Source organism: Panthera tigris, chromosome A1 (genome assembly GCF_018350195.1).
Source record: "Panthera tigris isolate Pti1 chromosome A1, P.tigris_Pti1_mat1.1, whole genome shotgun sequence".
Lineage (NCBI taxonomy): Eukaryota > Metazoa > Chordata > Mammalia > Carnivora > Felidae > Panthera > Panthera tigris.
In genome coordinates, this window is record NC_056660.1 from 69,041,944 (window position 1) to 69,061,467 (window position 19,524).

At 44.1% G+C, this 19,524-nt stretch overlaps 1 protein-coding gene across 3 annotated transcripts in view; it reads left to right on the forward strand.

Moving 5' to 3' along the window:
- The window catches only part of FARP1 (FERM, ARH/RhoGEF and pleckstrin domain protein 1), a 296,010-nt gene that overhangs the window by 239,691 nt on the left and 36,795 nt on the right, over window positions 1-19,524 (forward strand). For 2 of the 3 annotated variants that reach the window (XM_042979513.1, XM_042979509.1), the window contains exons 14-16: window positions 12,460-12,647; window positions 13,743-13,832; window positions 14,872-15,005. In XM_042979513.1, coding sequence (XP_042835447.1) covers window positions 12,460-12,647; window positions 13,743-13,832; window positions 14,872-15,005 — 412 coding nt within the window. The remainder of the gene's footprint in view (window positions 1-12,459; window positions 12,648-13,742; window positions 13,833-14,871; window positions 15,006-19,524) is intronic. The other variant, XM_042979519.1, reaches the window with a different exon arrangement.

The following is a 19,524-nucleotide window of genomic DNA, read 5'->3' on the forward strand; positions in this document are numbered from 1 at the left end:
GCCTGGCTGCTTCAGAAGGTAGAATGCTGGCTAATGGTGCACCTCAGGTGGGCCCCACCTCAAAGAGCCCTGTGGTGCGGTCAGTGTGTGCCAGAGGCATGGCAGACCAGCGGGCGCCCCTGCAGGTGACTGAGGGCTCCACCAGCAGCGGGACTGAATCCAGCGATTCAGACTCTGAAATGGTAGCCCATTTGAGCCAGCCACTCACATTTGGCAACCCAGCAGCAGTGCTGAGCTCCCCTTCCATGCTTAGTAGTAAGAAGCCCCTGGGTGGCCTACATGTGAGTGAGGAGGAAGAAGAGGAGGATGAGTAGAGGGCCAGACTTCCAAGTGTTGGGAACGGGGAATCTTGAGTCCACGTTTCCAGTGGAGATTATCTGTTCTAGTGGCTCATTAATCTTTAATCAACATTTGTTAGAGGAAGTTTTGGACAGAAACCTTTGGATAGGGTATGCCCGACTCTCAAATCTTGAAGAAAAATGAAACTTCACACAGTGGCTTGCTCTCCAAAAAAGGTGGACAAGAGAAATAGTTAAGAAGGACAGGTTACCAGGACCTTGTTTATCTTTCTGATTGAAGGCTAGGAAGAGATACTTGATTATGGATCTGATCATGTGTATAGTGTGTCGTTATTTATGTGGAAATTTTCTGTGTATGTTGAGTTTGTATGCAGATCACGCTGCTGTTGATTGAATGTTTGGACTGAGGTATTGAGATCCCAGGAAAGGTGTTGGTTTTACTTTGTTCCCCTTCTTTAAAAGGAGGTGCTGCTTTTCTGAGCCTTAGAAAATGAGGGATTGACAAAATTCAAGACCAAATGTAGGTTGATTGCTGGTTGAGATTAAGTGTTGGTGAAATCTTAGTCAAGAATAATGGATATTTTAATAGGAAGAATTTGGAGTTATTTCTTCTTTCCAGATTTCATGTGAAACAATGTAAAAGATGTCAATTATAGTGGAACTGTAATTTACAAGGGATTGCTGGTCTGGTTTGGGTTTGCATCCTGGGTCAAATCATTAGCTGTGTTTTAAGAAGCTATAACTCTGGCTGTCAGAACTTCTAATTGAAACACAGAAATGCTATTGAGTGGTGATTCGGGGCAAAGTAAGACCTCACAAAAGGCACTGTTGTCACCAGGCTGGCAAACTAAAGGCCCTCTTTTGAATCATGAGCAGCATAGAGAAGAACCATTTTCCAGAATTGCTGCCCCTTGGTTATTGTGTACATTCTTAACGTTCACACTTGTGTGAACAGGGTCTTCTCTTGGAAACAGTGACTTCTAGATGTTTCTGTGTGCAGGAAAAAAGTGTAAGGAGTGAGAGGTTTGATTTCTTTTTAAATCTTGCCCACCTCTGCCCGTGCCTTTCACTCAGCACTCCTGCATTGTAGATCAAAGGGTCTCAGCTGCACATGGGAATCACCTGCGACATTTTAAAAATCAGTGATGCCTGGGCCCTGACCTTAGAAATTTTTTATCTCATTGGTCTGGGGTGCCACCTGGGGTCCCCAGATGGTTCTGCTGGACAGTCAGGGTCACCCCTCAGCCTGACACAGTTGCCTTCTAGAATCTAGTGGAATAAATTTCTGGCTCGCTTGCAGAGTAAGGAAAGCATCACACATGAAATACTTTGATTAATTACTGCCTGTTCTTTGGTACTTTTCAGTCTTTGGTACTTTTTTTAAGAAGATGACTTGTAGAATCAAATTTTTAGATCCTAAGTAACTACCAAATTATTGGAAAGAGTTCTAACAGTGACACATCCCTGGCGTGCCACCATGCCTACGGCCTTACTAAACTCATCGTGTGATGTTGTCACAAGGGAAGAGCTACTACCCATGCTTAGGAAGTGGGGTAGAATTTGGCAGCCATATGCAACAAATACAAGTATTGACTGACCTTGTGGCTCACAAGTGATTATCGGTCCACAGGAATGTCGACAAGTTGAATTTTAAAGACCGAAAACTTAATCCTTTCTACACAAACTTTTTTTTTTTTTTTTTTGGTGTTCTTTTCCTGATCGTTTGATTCAGTGCATGATTGATGAATCAAACTGAGTACTGGATAGTTTGAAAGATGTTCATTGAAGTAGTCTATTGATGTCTTACCTTAGATATATATTTAACAGAGTCACAGAATTTTAAAACTAGAAGGGACCTTTGAGATCATTTAGGGTAAACCTTCATTTTTATGGATGACAAACCTTGTTCTGTTGAAATCAAGAGACTTCACTTACTCCTACAGCTGCTGCCTGACAAAGCTAAAACTAGAACTTTGACCTCTAGTCTTCAGCTTTAGTCTATGTGACATCTTGGTGCAGTAGGACCCTTTTGATTCAGTACTTTAATTTTGGAGAATCTTGTACAGATTAATAATTAAAATCAGATGTGGAGACCAGGGATCATGTAGACTTAAGACACTTACAGTCCATACATAAAACGTAGGAAGAACCGCTTTTTCTATTGTGGGGTTTTTGCACTTAGGACATGTTTTTGCATATTCTGTTTTGGACTTAGGAAAAGATGTTGATTTGCTATATAAATATTTAGTCAAATGTGAGTTCAGCAGAGTCACATTTGGAATCCTGTGGTTTATTTGTGAAGGTGATTTGTTCAAATGAGTTTTCTTTTTACCTCTAATTGCACAGCAGTCTGATGATGAAGTATGAATGAGCAATGGGGTGTTAACTTACCCAGCATATAATGTGAATCATCAAAACGTAAACCTCTAGAGCAAAACATGCTCCAGGAATTACTTTGTTTTGCTTTTTGCTAAAGGAGTGGTGATTTTTTTTTTTTATCTGAAGTGTTTTAAAAACAGCTGATCAATGATAGTGTACTCAGTTCTGTATTGATAAACTTTCCCCTTTTAGGGTTGCTCATAAAGTTTTTCTCTGGTTGGTTTTGTACCAGCCAAGCAACTCCATTTCTGCTGGTTGGCCACTATTTATGAAAGCAGCAATCCCGATGTGATTAATGGTGCTTAAAAGGGAAGGGGTGTGATTTGTTCAAAGGCCACGGTAGCCTAAAGTGCTGAGAATATTCACCAGTTGCCTCTGGGGGAGTTTGCCCTGCCCTACTAAAGATTTTAAGTATCGGTGAGGGAGTAAATATTTAAGCATTCTTTGAGCCTGGTGGAGTCAGTTCCGCAGAGGTGATGTGGTCTCTCACTGCGCAGAGGTCAGGGAAAGCCCGCAGCCTCCCACCTTCCGTGCCCTCTGCCTGTTGTCAGACTCTAGTTCCCTGTGTCTTTACCTGGCATCCGGAGTCTCCCTTGTGGCAGAGAAGGACACGCATGTGCACAAAGTTGAACTGAGAGTGGAGCAAGACCATCAGTGGAGTTGGGTATAAAGAACAGGTGACCTGTGAATTCATTGCGGGTTCCACAGGGTTTCCCAAGACCTGTCCATCTGTTTCTCTAAGGTAGTGTAGAGGTCTCCTGAATCACTAAGGAGGGCCAGGTCTTTAGGCAGGCGATAGCTGCTCCATGAAATGATACCGGAAGGCCTGGGAGAGAAGACCAACCATCTATTGAAACAAATCTCCAAGCCACCAGGCCTCCCCAGGGCCTCTGCGCATTAATATCTTTCCTTAGATGGTATTTCAAAGTATGTAGAGTGTAGCCCCTTTTGTGGTTGATTTTTGTTGCTGCTGGTTCAGGGCAAAATAAAATGCAAGAAATTCTTTTAGCATGAAGAAATACATTTAATGAGTTCCGGAACTTAAAGTGAACTGCGCCAGCTCCTTTGACAGGCATCTGTATGCTATTGACGATATTTTATTAGGCATTTAATTAAAGGAAGTCTGTGGGCCAGATTCTTCCCCACATATGTGACTCATATTTGGGAATTTCTCACAGATTTATCTCCAGTGTGCCACGTGGCCTGCACTTACAATGTGAATAATTCTGATTTTAATCTCAAGAACTTCTTTGAAGATTCAAACCAAGCAATGCTAAAAAAGCCAGGCCACAAAACTAAAATACAGCGTGAGCCTCTTGAAATTTGCACTAAGTGTACAAAATCTGTTCTGTCCTCAGTTGAATCAGAAACTCAACTTGCACATTAACCTTGGAATCTTTTTGATTGTATTGTGAAGCAGTATCCAAAAGAAGGAAAAATTAGTAAGATTAAATTCCTTTCAAATTTTGTTAAAACTTGTGGATGTGCATACAGCTTCCTTTTTGTGTCTATAATCAGTGTTCACATGCTTTCAGTCCATTTTCTCTGCTTAAAATGTTATCCCGTATTCAGCACAGAATGGGTTAGGTACAGTTGTCATTAGTCAATAATTGACCCAGCCTTAAATTAAGAAATTTGGGGGCCCCCTACATCATTGGGTTTATTTTGAGTTTATTCTATTTTAATTACTCTTTTCTTAGGCCCTTAATTCTTATTAGCAAGAATTTAGAGATCTCAGAGTCGCATTCCCAAGAAAGACTCTCTTTTCTGGATCTTCCCTCTTGTAGCCTGGAAACCTTCCCTCTCTGATAGTTAGGAGCTTAATTACCCCAAGACTGGCTGGCCTTCCTCTGGTTTCATGGGATGAGTCCACTTCATTGCTGCAAATTTCACAAATCAAACTGCAAAAGAATCTTTCTCTGCAATCCCTGGAATGCAGAGTAAGTTTCTTTTGAACCTGAAAGACGTGATCGTTTCAAAATAATCCACTGCCGGTAGCCCTCTGATGAGTTTTACGTTCAGCCATGTTAGCCAAAACCATAAGCGCATCTGGAAGTTCTGGTCATAAACCTCTGGAGCAGAAAGTGATTAACAAACTTGACTCTGGCGACATTAGGGAATTTACTGGCGCTCCTTTTTCCTTGTTAGTTTAATTCTGTTTCTGTTGAGCTAAGCGAAATTCAATACAGGGAAACGGGGTCTGTCGTGCAGACTTATGCATACCTTGAAAGACCCCAGTTGCTGGTTTTTAAAATGAAGCCAAGACTTTTAGATCGAAACAAGCATGCCACTTAATGTTGCGGTTCTGTTTTTATTAATAATAATAATGAAAAGCAAAAAAGAAATGCACTTTGATTTGGCCTTGTGTTGTAGGTATCCAAGATTAAAAGTGGTCTGTTTGCCATTTGTTTAGAGCCATCCTTGAAGAGGGCTACTTATTGATTCCCTTGAATCACCTAGAGATTTCCAAGTAATTCCCTTATGAACAAAAGTCACAAATGCTGATTTGTATGCCATGCATATGTTTGGGAGCTGGTGGGTGGAGTCTTGTTTTCACCAAAAAAAAAAAAAAAAAAAAAAAAATAGTACACCATTCCAAAAAACATGATTGACACTTCTAGCACAAGGAATTTTTTCTTCTTTTCCAGTGAAAGCAATTAAATATACCCCGGTGGAAGCTGGGAAAGAAGTAGGAAATCATTTCCTGAAAGCTTTCAAAATGGAATAGACTGATTTGTTCAGGGTCATTTTCAGTGTGGATTACAGACACCGCAGCTGAGCCTGGAAACAGCCTTGGGCATCTCATTGGCCTCTGGTGTCTGTAGCTTCCCGGGGAAGGCAGCTAATTTGTGTCTTTATACAGGATCTAGATCAGGTTACTCTGGAATGTCTTGGGTGGCTTTATCTTTGCAAGTAGGGAAGGATTAAAAATCAGCTGTTGATAGGAGACATCAGATCTATATGTGGAGCGGAGAGCCGGTGGGAAAGGTTAACTGCAAGGCTGGTGCCGTTAATGCCATTGTGGAAATGGCCCTGAAAGATCCTTGAGCTTGCTGCTGCTGGGCCAGGCACGAAGGTCTCAGAACATTGAAGAGTAATTACAAATCGCTGCAACATGCAACACAAACCAGGGGCACTGAGGACGGAGTGAGGACTGTGTGTGTGTTCGTGCACATGTGTATGTGTTTAGTAAAAAGCATCAAAGAGGGACTCGTTCTACTTTTGAGTGAGAGTTGGAGGTAGTAAGTGGTATGCAGAGTCTGCAGGCAGAGTTCCGCTTTATTATGAATTTGGGTTATTAACTGGCTCTCAAATAGGAAACAGGAGGAGGTCCGTTTTGGAACCTGCAGTGGTGTGTGCCTCGTGTGTCATTAACCACATGGACAAGCTTTTTGGCTCACGAAACTAGGCTAACAACTCCTTCTTCCCGGGCCTCAGATTCCCTTTGTAAAGAAAGCAAGCATTTGCCACTCAGCCTGCACTGATGTGTAGACAGCCCGAAGACAGGCCTTCCTCTGTGAAGACCACACACCTGCTGCTCTTCCCACGTCCGCACCCAGACCCAGTCCCTCACGCTTACCCCCTTTCTGCCTGGAAAGTTGCCGTGAAAACCTAACTAACCAGATTTCACAAGCTTGGCCTATATTATTAATCCAGTTCCCTTCTGTTCTTTCTGTGTGTATATTTAATCCTATAGACAAAATACTTCATTAAAAATTTCTAATACACCAAATTTTAAAACAGAAAAGGCTGGGGATTTCATTCTCATTTTTGTCATTTGTTTAATAAATCTGAGAAAACATTTTTCTGTTGTTCCATTGTATGCACTGTTTTGTCAGCATGTACCTATCTAGGAGAGAGCTTTTTTCCCCCCCAATGTTCTGTCTTTATCCTCAGAGCATGGTGCATTCTGTTCCCTGCATTGTTGGAGCACTGTCTGATGTCTTTTTTTTTTTTTTTTTTTTTTTTTTACACTGCTGAATACCAGTTTGTACCTGAAATCCTGGTCTCCTCTAGAACACAGTGATCCTGTTCACTCAACAGCAGGCTTTAACACGGAGGCATGTGGGGTGCTACCCTAGTTCACTGAGGGTGGGGAATAGAAGGTGAAGGGAAGACTTGACCTCTCTTATTTCACCTGCTAACCAGCCTGTACTTTGCACCATGGGTGCCTGGGGGTAGGGAGGTTTTTGGAAGCCAGCAGGATCACTGTCGTTGGGGGAGAGGTCTCATGGAAACAGAGAGCATCTGTGGTGGAGCTTACCTAGGGGAGCTCAGACACCCACCCATGGGATTGGCTTCATGTTTTGATTGGGCACATCAACTGACACGGGAATAGAACGCCTTCCATAGTTGGCATCTGTAAGAGAATTTAGATGTGCACTTGTTTTGGCGGGTGTGGGGATCAGTGGGCATGTGGAGGAAACCCCATCCCGCTCAGCCCCAGTTGGCTGGTCGTTGCCAGTAAGCTGTTTTTAGTTTTGACGTGTCCCCAAAACGTAAGCTCTCACAGATACTGTCTGGTTTCATCTTCTCTCCACGGCCTAAGAGCACAGCATCTCAACAAAGCATGGATGTATACCCCGGGAAGGTTGCTGGCTTCTCCAATAACCATGAGCTTGGTGGGTCTTTCGGCACGGAAGGCCAGACTCCTGTAACGATGTTTGCACGATATTAATATCTCTTGTTAATCTAAACTGAAGAGGCTTTTACTTGTCCTAACAGGTATCTTGCTGTAAAAACTGTCAATTGTAACTGTTCTTTCCCACTGATGGCTGAAGCTTTGTCCTGAGTACAAGGTGGTATTTTTCATTGGTATGAAGCACCATGTTCCCCAACCCAAACCCTGCCACCACCACCATGTTCGAACAAAGGGAAATTCTCCTTTTTCTTTTTCCCATAAGGAAGAGCACGCTAGAACATTCTCTGTCATTCCTCCATTGGTAGCATTTCCATCTCTATTTGCACGTTGCATTTCTGTTGCTTCTCTGAGTTGCTGGATGATGAACGTTGAGGTTGGTGCTTAGCTGCTTGCAAAACTTTGTTTAAAGGACCTTGGTCTGAGAATAAGAAGCACATATACACATTGCCCTCAACACCCTCCGTGATCAAGAAAAGGACAGCACCGCTGTGGTTGGTAATCCTATAAACTAGCTTTTCCTGTGGAACCTTGTCATTTTAATAAAGCATCGTCAGCTGCTTTCACCTACTCCACTGGGGTGGGACCCAGCTGAATTATCATAGAGTGAATCCTGTCCACGCAGGAGACGATCCGTTTTCCAACTGAGTACTGACCTTTTTTGATAACTGGCTTTCACATGCAGACAACCTCAAGAGAGAGTTCATTGTATTCTTTTTTAGAGGGAGATGATGGATTTAAAAAGAGCCTTTTTAAAGATCCATGAAAACCTACATCTATAATGTATTTTCTACGTGTGCCTTTGGAACATATTCTGCGTATGCAGAGATAAAATCTATATTTTAGAACCAAATACCAGCAGACAAATCATGATAGGTGAGTGGCATATAGAAGCTCGCCAGGTAACTTTCTTTGGGGGTAATGTGGAAGAATCAGCATAGATACTTTCGAAGTTGTACTTCTTAAGATTTTGAAAAGAGGAACTGAGAAAGCAATCAGTATTCTCAAATATTTGACAATCCTGCCATGGATTACTATTTTTAAAATGATTATCAGGTTTTCTAAACACCGTATAGGACAAATAACTTCTTTAAAAAAGGAAATTACCAATGGATTGACCAGCTTAAAAAACAGGACAGGTACAGCCACGTGTTTGAAATGCCATTGTATATTACTTGAAAGATAGACGAGAAAATTCTGTTTTCCCAGACTTTTGTGAGTTTGTCCTTAAACCTTGAATACGATCAGAGGAGGTGTGGCTATGCCCAATCCCAAAAAGGGGGGGTCAGGCGTCGAGTTTGCCCGGTTGATCATAGACCACGTTCCCGCAGGTTATGTACCTGTGACAAGGGGCTGGTCAGGAGACGCCACAGTCTGGGCTGCAGAGGAGGGAAGAATTAATGTATTTTACATTAAAAAGAGAAGGTAAGCAAATTTCTCAGCGGGGTGATAAATTGAATCCACAAATACAGCTATGCTGATTTGAAGTTCCATAATTGTTTGTGCCGTGAGAATGTGTATACGTAAAAGGATTTTTAAAAGCAATTACCAGAAATGCCTCCCTTGAGAGCAGTATTCATGATGGCATCTCCAATCCACGGGGGTGACATAAACTCAGCCCTCCTGATACAGATTAATGGTGGCGGGTGGGGGTTGGGACACAGCAGGGGCAGGAAATCCTTTGGAAGAGGTGAAGGATTTGAGAGTTATTAAATGGAAATATAACTGCATACCTTTAAAAATGCGGGGCAATTTCTAGAAATAGACAAAATAATTTTTTAAAAAATCCAAAGCTTCCAGACTTTTGGAGTGTAACTGATCTTTTTCTAATCTCTTTAGCCTTCTTTCCACGTTATTGCCTTAATATCCAGGTGCTTTCTCAAAAGATCCCCCCAAATTATTTACCTAGAGCCTGTTGCTGAAAGAAATTACTTCTTGTCAATTTGTCACAGATTAAAAAAAAAAACGTGATAAAACTACCTAGGCATTAATGAGTTCACTGAGTAGCAGTGTAGGTGGGTCACAATTTCCTCTCCATGTCTCCTGGGGCTGTGCCTTCAAAGCCAGTAACCAGCTGCATGATTTGGACAGGCTTGCTAAGGCTAGAGTGATGAGCGGGCTCGTTTTATCTTACATAAAAAACACGTTTGTTTTTGTAAAATGGACTACTTCGCTGAAAATTAGTTACATGTAGTTCTAATAACTGTAACCTTAAACACTGACTTAAAGGCCCAGCTCTTCACGCTTGCCAGAGGGTGGACTTAACAGGATCACCACTTTGTACAGATAGTTGTCACAGCACTCTGGCTCAGAGTCAAAAGAGAATTTTAATTCCTCATCAAGCTGCCAAATTCTACTGATTACCCTTATCAGCATATTTCATTGATTGCCGAATGGTAAATGAGCTACATACTTTTGTTTGGACCATGTCTCCTATAAATTTTCAAGAGTTGTTTCTCTTGCAAGGGGAGAAAGGGGCACAACTCAAATGAGCAAACTTGAACTTCAGAGTTTGGACCTTTCCCTTCCAGAGAATTGCTGACAGATTTCTAGACCAGGCTGCTTGGTATTTATTGATTTATTGGTCCTACTGTTAAATACACCCATCAGCCTTCCTCTCCTAGGTCCTAAGAGTAGACACAAAGCCTGCTGAAGTAGCCTCTCTGGAAACAGAAATCGGCGACCCTAACCTTGATCATTCCCCGAGTCTGTGTGTTGCACATGTAATGTTGCTGGTCACCACATCTTTGGGCTACATGAGTGAATCCAGCAGGTTGTCACCCAGCAACCTGTAGCCGACCCGGGGCTGTCCCTTCCTCTACCTGCAAAGAACATGGGTTGTCCTGAAGTTCGCTCCCAGTGCCCCACTTTCTCAATCCCGTCTGTGATGTGGTTCAGTGTGGATTCTTCTAGATGGCTGTATTCTTTGAAACGTGCCCTGCGTTCGTGGCAGGACAGACCTCTTCTGGAGCCCTGGTCTGTGTTCTCCTATAGAAATGTCCCCAGGAGGAATTCACCAGGGCAATAGCTTTTGACTTTCGGAGGGTGGAAGTGGTTGTACCTGAGGGTGTACACGCACGTTTTCTCCCCCACAGTGGGGTGGTTGGTTTTTCATCTGCTCCTGGATGCTGTCCAGGGCCTAACGGGTACTGTTCCCCCACTCCCCACGCCTCCTGCAAGCCAGCCTTCTAACTGCTTTTTTATTCTTGACTCCAACTCTCACTGATGAAGTGAGTGCTTTTTCTGTTCCACGTCACTGCAAAATCGAGGCCCCGCATGTGCTCACTTAATAACCACCTCACCTGACCTCATGCACAGCGTGAGAGCTGAAGGTAAGCCCCAAATTTTGCCAGATTACGGTGGACAAATAAAAAGTGATTCTGATACAGTGACTCACAATGCATGAAATGTTTTGATCTCTAGACAGACTGCCAGAATTTCTCTTTTCTAATTTCCTATTTGTAGTGATGACATTTGCCTTTTTGTGATTTCTTTTTTAAAGAAGAGAATAGTGTAGTACCTTGAAACATTTGCAGTTCTAATTGTTGTCACTATTTCTATTTGACAAGTTCCGATTCTTTCCAAGTTATTGTATTCGGTTGTGCACTAGTGTCAATAAAATTGACATTTGTGAAGCAATTTCTGGCCTTTTTCTCCGGGTTTCGCTGGGTCTGGTGGTGTGTGGGGTGAATGGGTCTTTGTCGAACACCAGGACTTCGTTTCAATGATGTGTGTTTAAAATGCAAGGATTTCAATGGAGGGATTTTTAAAACACAAACTTCTTGGATCTGTCTCTTCCTCATGTTTTCTAATCTCATTCTTCAAGGATCATTGTCCTGACCAATAATCAGTAGCAGGATGTCTGCTTTTTGCTGTTATTTCCGGGTGTGGTGGCTTTTCACGCACGTGTTAGTGACTCAGCTAGCTGGTCCAGCAGGGCCGGGGTGGGGGCTGGTGGTGTTTCATGGCTGGTTCATTCATACTGTGATCAAGTTCACGACCCTCCATTCAAGGCCATCCCATCTTGTAATTTCAAAGTGGATATGAACGAATTCAGAGGGAGAGGATAGATGTCAAGAAAACGGGGTGTGGCCCCAGAAAATCGCACTTCACCTTCCTCTCCAAGATGCTTGTCGAGTTTGCGGAATAGCCATGAGCTGAAACCGCCTATCGGAAAATGAGAAAGCATTTCCATCGTCTTTCCTCATGCTGGTAACAGACGAGCCTGCAGGCTACTTTAAGTTTGTTTACCGCAGTGCCAGTCCTAGCAAACCTGCATTCGAATTACAAATGTGTTAGGTGCAAACGCTTAAGTAGAAGTATATTTTGAAACATCCCACTGAGTTCCACGGGGTGAGGCTTGGACATTTGCAAAATTCTCTTGGCAAAGAGTTTCATGCACACATCATGTCCTTTGGCTGACTCATAATGGGTAATTCTACATTTTCGTATGATTTAATATCTCCTTTTCAGAGGAGTCATTAATTGCCTGTCACTTTTTGACTCTTAAAGGGGAACTGTGATAATGTAATGACCTCCAGCTTTGCATTTGTAAATGATCACCTTTGCATGTAAATGTGATGCTAGTGTTTCTGTCCCAAACAGTGAGAGAGACATGGAAGGCCCGCCACCAGGTATAATAAGCTTGCTTCTGTTCTTTGTAGAATGGGGAGTTAGCTGCTTGTGTCCTTTACTTAGCCGTGGTTGTTATAAGGTGTAGTCTGTCCTGGGTGCATCAGCCATTTAGTTTCCTTTTAGTATAGCTCTGTTTTCTAGTCCTTTCTCACGTCTCCTGGTGGTATAGACACTGTCTTTCTCGAGCAATTCTTAGAAGCTAAGGCAGAAGTTAGGAGATGAAGATCGTATTTGGGGGGATACACTGTGCTCCTCAACTACTATTACTACCCCCTAAACGGAGTTCTCTGTCTTACCATTAATTGCGTGATTCTGGCTCCATTGAATCATTCATACTATGGTATCTTTAGTATTAAGGCAGCTGCAACTCACAGGAAATCTAGAAAATAGTCAAGCACGTTAGGTTCTAAAGATTTGATACGGGGGGGGGGGGGAATTGTAAGTAGAAATCCGGTCCCAGAAGGAATTACTTTTTCTTTTTCTTTAATACTTCTCATCCCCAAATAGGCTCCCTGACTGGTAGCCCTCACCTTTCAGAGCTGTCCATCAACTCGCAGGGAGGAGCCGCGCCCACCAACGTGATCCTGTCTCCCAACCTGAGCCCTGACACCAAGCAGGCCTCTCCCTTGGTCAGCCCGCTGCTGAACGACCAGGTGTGCCCACGCACCGACGACGAGGAGGAAGGCCGGAGAAAGGTGTGGGGACCTGCGTGCATGCGCGCGTTACTTTTTTCTTTTTTAACGGCAGTAGTAAACATTTGCCATTTTAACCATTTTTAAGCGTGCTGCTCAGTGACGCTAAGTACATTCACAGTGTTGTCTAACCGTCATCATCGTCCGTTTCCAGAACTCTTTCGTTGTTCCAGACTGAAACCGCCCCCATTAAACACTAAATCTCCCTCCCCCTTCCCCAGCCCCTGGCAACCTCCTTTCTACTTTCTGCATCTATGGATTTGACCGCTTAGGTACCTCGTACGGGAGGAATCATACAATATTTGTCCTTTTGTGTCTGGCTTCTTTCACTTGGCGAAATGTCGTCAGGATTCATCCATGTTGTAGCGCGTGTCCGTTTCCTTTTTAAGGTAGAATGATACCCCACCGTATGGGTCGAGGACATTGTGTTCACGTACCTCTGGTGATGGATGGTTGGGTTGTTTACCCAAATCCCGTTGCCGGAAACATGGGCACACAAGGGTCCGTTCGAGTCTCCACGTTCAGTGTTGTCATGTGTGTCCCCAAAGGTGGCGTCAGGTGGACTCTTGTGGAAGCAAGCGAGATCGCTAGCGACAAGGGATTGCGTCTCACTGTTGAAAGAGAAAGCAAAACCCCTGACTGGCCCACTGTCGAGAGGTGCCTGCTCACCTAAGTGACAGACTCCGGAGAATCGAGTCCCAATAGTGTCTGTCACCAGCTGCTTTCACTTTGTCCCCTCAGATTGGCCACCCTACATATTCCCACAAACACTGTAGCTTCTGTTTCCTGAACACCCAACACCACCAGCTCCCGGCACCCAGGACAAAGGCCGCTGTGGTTTCTGTTGCTTTTAGTTCCTGGAAGACTGCATATTTTACTAGTTGATTAGGTTTTCCGATGCCCAATTTTGAATGAATTGTTCTCCGCGGTGGCTACATGCTCACTGGAGGCCTTTTACTGAGGGTAATGTTTATGTGGAAGGAAACCTCCATTTTCTTCTGCTAGTTCCTCGCACAAAAAAGGGGACAAATAAGAGTTGATTTAGTCTGTAGCCCAGTTAATAAAACATCATGAATTAGTAATGTATCACTTTTGCAGAGATTCCCGACTGACAAGGCATACTTCATCGCTAAGGAAGTCTCCACTACCGAGAGAACTTATCTGAAGGATCTTGAGGTCATCACTTCGGTATGTGTAGCCTTTCCCCTAAAGCATCCAATTACATAATTTACCTCCACTCATATGCAGCTTTCAGAGAGAAGCTGGATCTAATTAAAATGTTGGGTTCTCTGACTCCAATTAAAAGGATTTGGTTTTCTGGGTGATAGAAATTAGACGGTAAGAGAATATTTAATTTGGAACATGCTCTACAAAAATTTGTATAATTGTGATTTTTAAGTGCAAAAGAAGGAAGTTTCTGAAGTGGAGAAAATGAAAGTTGAGCATTTTGCTGTGTGCGTGCACCAGGGCAGAGCAGTTTGTGTTTGGCCCGTCATCCAAGGTAGCTGCTTTTGCTTGAGGAAGACCCCAGAGGTGAATGGAAGCCTCGTTTCATCCTTGATAATAAATCGAGCCCTGTCAGCAAACCTGACAGGAGACCACCTTTAATTATTTTAATCAGTCCTGTTCAGTCTGAGAAACAAATTCAAAGCATTGTAGATGTCTTTATGGCGCCTGGATTCTGGGAAAGAACTAAACGTTGGAGGTCAGTAGGAATCACTGGGCTTCTGCACCTCCGGGGCATGAATGGTGCCTGCCCGCCCCCCAGAAGGTGCTCAGTAAACATTGTGGGATAGCCCTGCCTCGCGAGCGACTGCATGTACAGGCCGTGGCTCTCCCTCTCTCTGGTGCAGCCTCATGGGTGCTCAGCGTTTTCACAAGGCAACAGCGATAGATGTTCCAGAAGGACTGAACCAGAGTGGGTGCAGTGGTCTAAATCAGTGGTTACCAGGGAGTTGGCCAAAGTGGAAGTTTTGATTCGAAGTAGCTGCCCACTTCGGAGATTCCTCCTGGCCTCCACGGCTGATTGGTAACAGATGGGTGCCTCTCACCCCGTGTAATTGAAGACTGGAAAAGCAGTAAGGCCCAGAAGCCCCCGCTGGTGCTGAGCACTGCCTACCGAGCAGTAAAGCCCTGGGGGTGCCAGGCACACTGGGCCGCAACATCACCTCTGAAGGATCACCTCATTCAACTTTACACCTCTAAGTGTGTCTTCTTTTTATTCCAGTGGTTTCAGAGCACAGTCAGCAAAGAGGATGTCATGCCCGAAGCCTTGAAAAGTCTCATATTCCCGAATTTTGAACCTTTGCACAAATTTCATACAAGTTTTCTCAAGGAGACTGAACAACGACTAGCCCTGTGGTGAGTACAGCAGTTACGTTTAGCAGTTATATTTGGCGGGGGGGGGGGGGGGGGTTGGGGCACCTGGGTGGCTCAGTCAGTTACGTGTCCGACTCTTGGTTTTGGCTCAGGTCATGATCTCACAGTTCGTGGGATCAAGCCCCGTGCCGGGCTCTGGGTGGGGAGCTCAGAGCCTGGAGCCTGTTTCAGATTCTGTGTCTCTATCTCTCTCTGCCCCTCCTTGGCTCATGCTCTGTCTCTCTCGTTCTGTCTCCAAAATAAATAAGGATTAAAACAATTTTTTTCAAATAAATAAAAAATATTACATTTTGTCCCCACACCCTCCTCTTTCTCCGACTCCCTAATGTTATTTTTCTGTCATGCCTTCTAAACAGCTGTCACAGCCAAAGATAAAGGCAAGAAACTGGCTTGAGATAAGCCAACCTTAAAATGATTTCCCGGTTAGGAGCACCTGGGTGGCTAAGCATATGACTTCAGCTCAGGTCATGATCTCACCGTTTGTGAGTTCAAGCCCCTGTATCGGGCTCTGCACTGACAGCTCAGAGCCTGAAGCCTGCTTCAGATTCTGTGTCTCTCTCTGCCCCTCCCCTGCTTGTGTGCGTGCACTCTCTCTCTCTCTCTCTCTGTCTCCGTCTCCCAAATAAATAAACTAAAAAGAAAAAAATTTCCCAGTTAAATTCTATGTATATTTAGATCTCATCCTGGATTTCCCCCCCCTTTGGTTTATAATTCTTCAAAATGCATGTTTTCTTATAATTCAGTGAATATCACAAAATAAAGATAGTAGGTACTTCTGGAAAGCCAACGAGGGTTCTAAAGAACGGGCGTACTGAGGGATTCCCAGGGGGAGTTGACGGTAGTCACTGGCTCTTGCTTTATAGTCGTCTGTGAAGTATCTGTACCTCTCATGCAGTTTTCAGTATTCTGTTACACTATGTTGAGGAAGTGCTTGGAAAAATGTAGAACCCTACGTACCACGCACACACTTGTCCTTGAATCCCGCATCTAGGAATGTACCTTAAGGATACATTTATAATGTGAAATGATGTACAACAGAGATAGCCATGTTAGAATTGAAAGATTGTAAATGATCTAAACGTCCATGAACAGATTGGTTCAAAATAATATTAAGTCCGTTTAATACTGAATAAAACATTAACCTGGTGCAAGAAATCAGGAAACACCTCATGTGCCATAGGATGCAAAATCCAGTGTACCCTTCTGTAAAATTAGAACCTTTCCAGAAAATTATTAGGGTTGTTGTTGTTGTTTTAAGACCATTCTATGCAGACTCTTAGGGAGTTGACCTTCTACTAAACATACATTTGAAAAACTCCAGGAGAAAATAGCAAAAACTTTCTGTGTTTTAGGCAGAGGTGGGAGCCATTGTATACTGTATCCTCACTGGAGGTGGGAATTTACTTTAAGGCGGTCTCGGGGCATTTAACGGCTCAGGGGCCTAAAGGAGCTGCCGATGAGCTGCTCTTGCCCCAGGTGATCCAGACAGTGGGATGCAAGTGTCCGTTGAACAGGTTCATGGGGCTGCTCTCCTGCGTAGTGACATGAACGTGCTCTGGTGTCCGACTTCATGTGTGTGCTTTAGGATGATTCACATGCCGTTCTCACCCTGCATTAGAAGGAGGTGGGAGGCATTGCCAAGATGCCCCAGGGAGGAGAGCAGAGCCAGGGTTGAGAAACCGCCTCATTGAAAATGGAGAAAGGTTGGAAACCCCACTTTAGGGCCACACTGTAGGTTGGGGCTGTGAATGTAAGAGAAATGCCACTTTTCAAAATTAAAAAAGATTCCACAGGATCTAACTTCTTATTTTACCTCCCAAAGTCTACCTGGAAACGCTCGGTTGCATTCTGCCATGTTCTGTTGCCTCATCATTCCTACAAAGTGAGACGATGCTTTCGTAATGGAGTCAGAGAACTTACAACTCTGGAGAAATCCACTCACAGTTTGTTGTCTGGCCAGTGAGATGTGTGTGAATGCAGTCTTAAATCTTCCCGTAGGCTGGGGCGTCTTGAGCAGGTGTCACTGTGGCAGCTCTGGTCCATGTGGCAGGTGACCTAAATAATGTTGGGGAGGCCACACACAGGAAATGTCATCAGCTGTACCCTGGCAGCTCAGCATGGTGGCTTCAGCTGGCCCCTGCCACCAGAGAGAGCTTCAGGGAGCTGTAGGGAACATTTCATACTAGGAATAAACGCCACACTCTTTATTATCTGTGACCATAAATCTTTTGCATCTGGTCCTTCACTGTGAAAGAATATCCAGTTGCCTAAAAAGCAGCTGCTGTCATTTATTTCCCAGAGGATTTTCAGGAGATCTTTCAAAGATCTATAATTTTATCCATGTTTTACATGACGATACCAGAAGCATGTAAAAGACTCAAAGCTAGAAAGAGAGCAGACAGTCAGTATGAAGCTCAAGGACGTGACTTGACCTTGCAACAATGGATCCAAATCAAATTGATGACATTTATCAGGAATAAATGTAAAAGTCTGCTGCTAAGTTCAACTAGTCACTTCCTCAAGTGCATGATGAGGAATTGGCAGGGATTCAAGGCAAAAAGGCTGAGTGAATAAGTGTGTGAGTCAACAGAATAACACAGAGAGGACCCCGCATCTGTATCTGTAGCTCTCAACATCAGCTGCTCAGCAGAATCACCTGGAACCTTTACAAAATCTTGATAGCCAGGCAGAACCCCAGACCAGTCATATCAGAATTTCTGAGAGGTTGGACCTAAAACTTCCCCGATGATTCCCGTGTGTAGCCAGGGTCGAGAATGCTTGTCCTAGACTGCCTCACGAAAGTGACCAGAGCACCAAAAATGCTCAGGGCTCCTTCAGAACACTAGGCGCAATTCTGAGTTTCACTTTTGAAATGGAATAGAGAATGCATTCCATTAAAAAAAAAAAAAAAGTTGTTGAAACTATGGGCATTTGTCCTAGAAGAGAGAAGATTCTAGAAAATCTGATGGCTCTGTTTAGTCTGGTCATGTGAAAAGGGAGTAAGTGTCTTCTTAGTTGTATCAGAGAACAGAATCTAAACAGTGAATTTCCAAAGAGGCACATCGTGTCTAAATATAGAGGATTCCCTAGCACTAACACTTGGCGATGAGAGGCTGCCTTAGGAGTTAATGAGTTCCTCCACCCTGGGGTCTCTTGAGCAGAGGTGGACTATTTCTAGAAGGCATTTATCTGTTGGGTGAAACCCCAAACCTGGCACTGCAACACGGTCACCTGGGATTGGGGATGGGGGAGTTTTGAAAAAATACAGATTGCCAGGCCCCATCCAGCCCTCCTGAATCAGAACACTGGGAGGAGTCCCAGACGTGTGTATTTCTAAAGTGCTTCTTGAGATGACTGTGATGAATACCTTTTCCGGAACAACTGATACGGAGCTCCTGTGACAAACCTAAGATTCTATGATTCTCTGAGTTGCATTTTGGCTATAACTCTTGTTTCTTCTACAAGCAGTGAATGCATGCACAGGTGGGTGGGGGAGCGAGCGAGCTAGCTCACGTATAAGGCTTTGCCCGCTGGGGGCTTGTGGTCTCCGGAACAGAAAGGCATGGAAAAGAAGGAGGGCCAGGCCCTGTCGTGGATGAGTGGGCCATGTCCAGTGTGGGCATGGGGCATCACTGGCCAGTTCTGCCTTGAAGGACGTCTGGGCCATTGGTGCCTGCACGGCATAGGCAGCCTGTGTGAGTGAATATATTTAAGGAAAAGAATGGAACGCAGGGAGGTTCGTTAAGAAAGGAGTTCACACCGAGTTCTGGACCGCCAGGCCAGATGGAAGTAGATGTGGATGCGTGTATGTGTCTATTCAGTCTGGGGTATGGGAAACCCGGCTGGCCCGTGCCGAGGGGGATGGCTGCATTCTGGCTGTGTCCACGCTCCCGGCCACACCCCCACCAGACATCTCTGGCTGCCTCTGGCCCTTGTGGAGCTACACTGTGTCATCTGTAGTATGTGTACCTCATAGGCCTGTTACATGGATGAAATGAGACAGTATTTGTGAAGGGCTTAGCCTTCTGTCCCATTCGCAGAAGGCGGGAGAGGAGCTGATCTTTCTTTATATTGTTTATTTTGAAATAACTTTAGATTTAGAAAAAAGTTGCCACGACAGTAGGGTTTCTGCCCTCACGTCAGCTTCTTCCATCGCTGGGCACGTCTGTCAGCTAGGAAACTAACGTGGCTAAGTTACCACCAACTAAACTCCAGGCTTTATTCGGTGATACTCTTTAAATTACTACTGTTAATGGAAAGAAATCTAAAGTTTACTATGCACCTAAAACTCCCCCAAATTTGGTACTTAAAGGACACGGCCACCATGGTTTTACATGAGGCAGTGCTATGCTTCGATCAGCAGTGGGAAGTCTTAAGGCAGAAAAGTTACCAGGAATTTCCCTGAATGAGGAGGCTTGAACCCCTGCTCAGTAAACACACCTGCCCGCATCCAAATGTTGCGTCCTCCTGAGTAAACCCACCTGATGAGGGGATGGGCTGT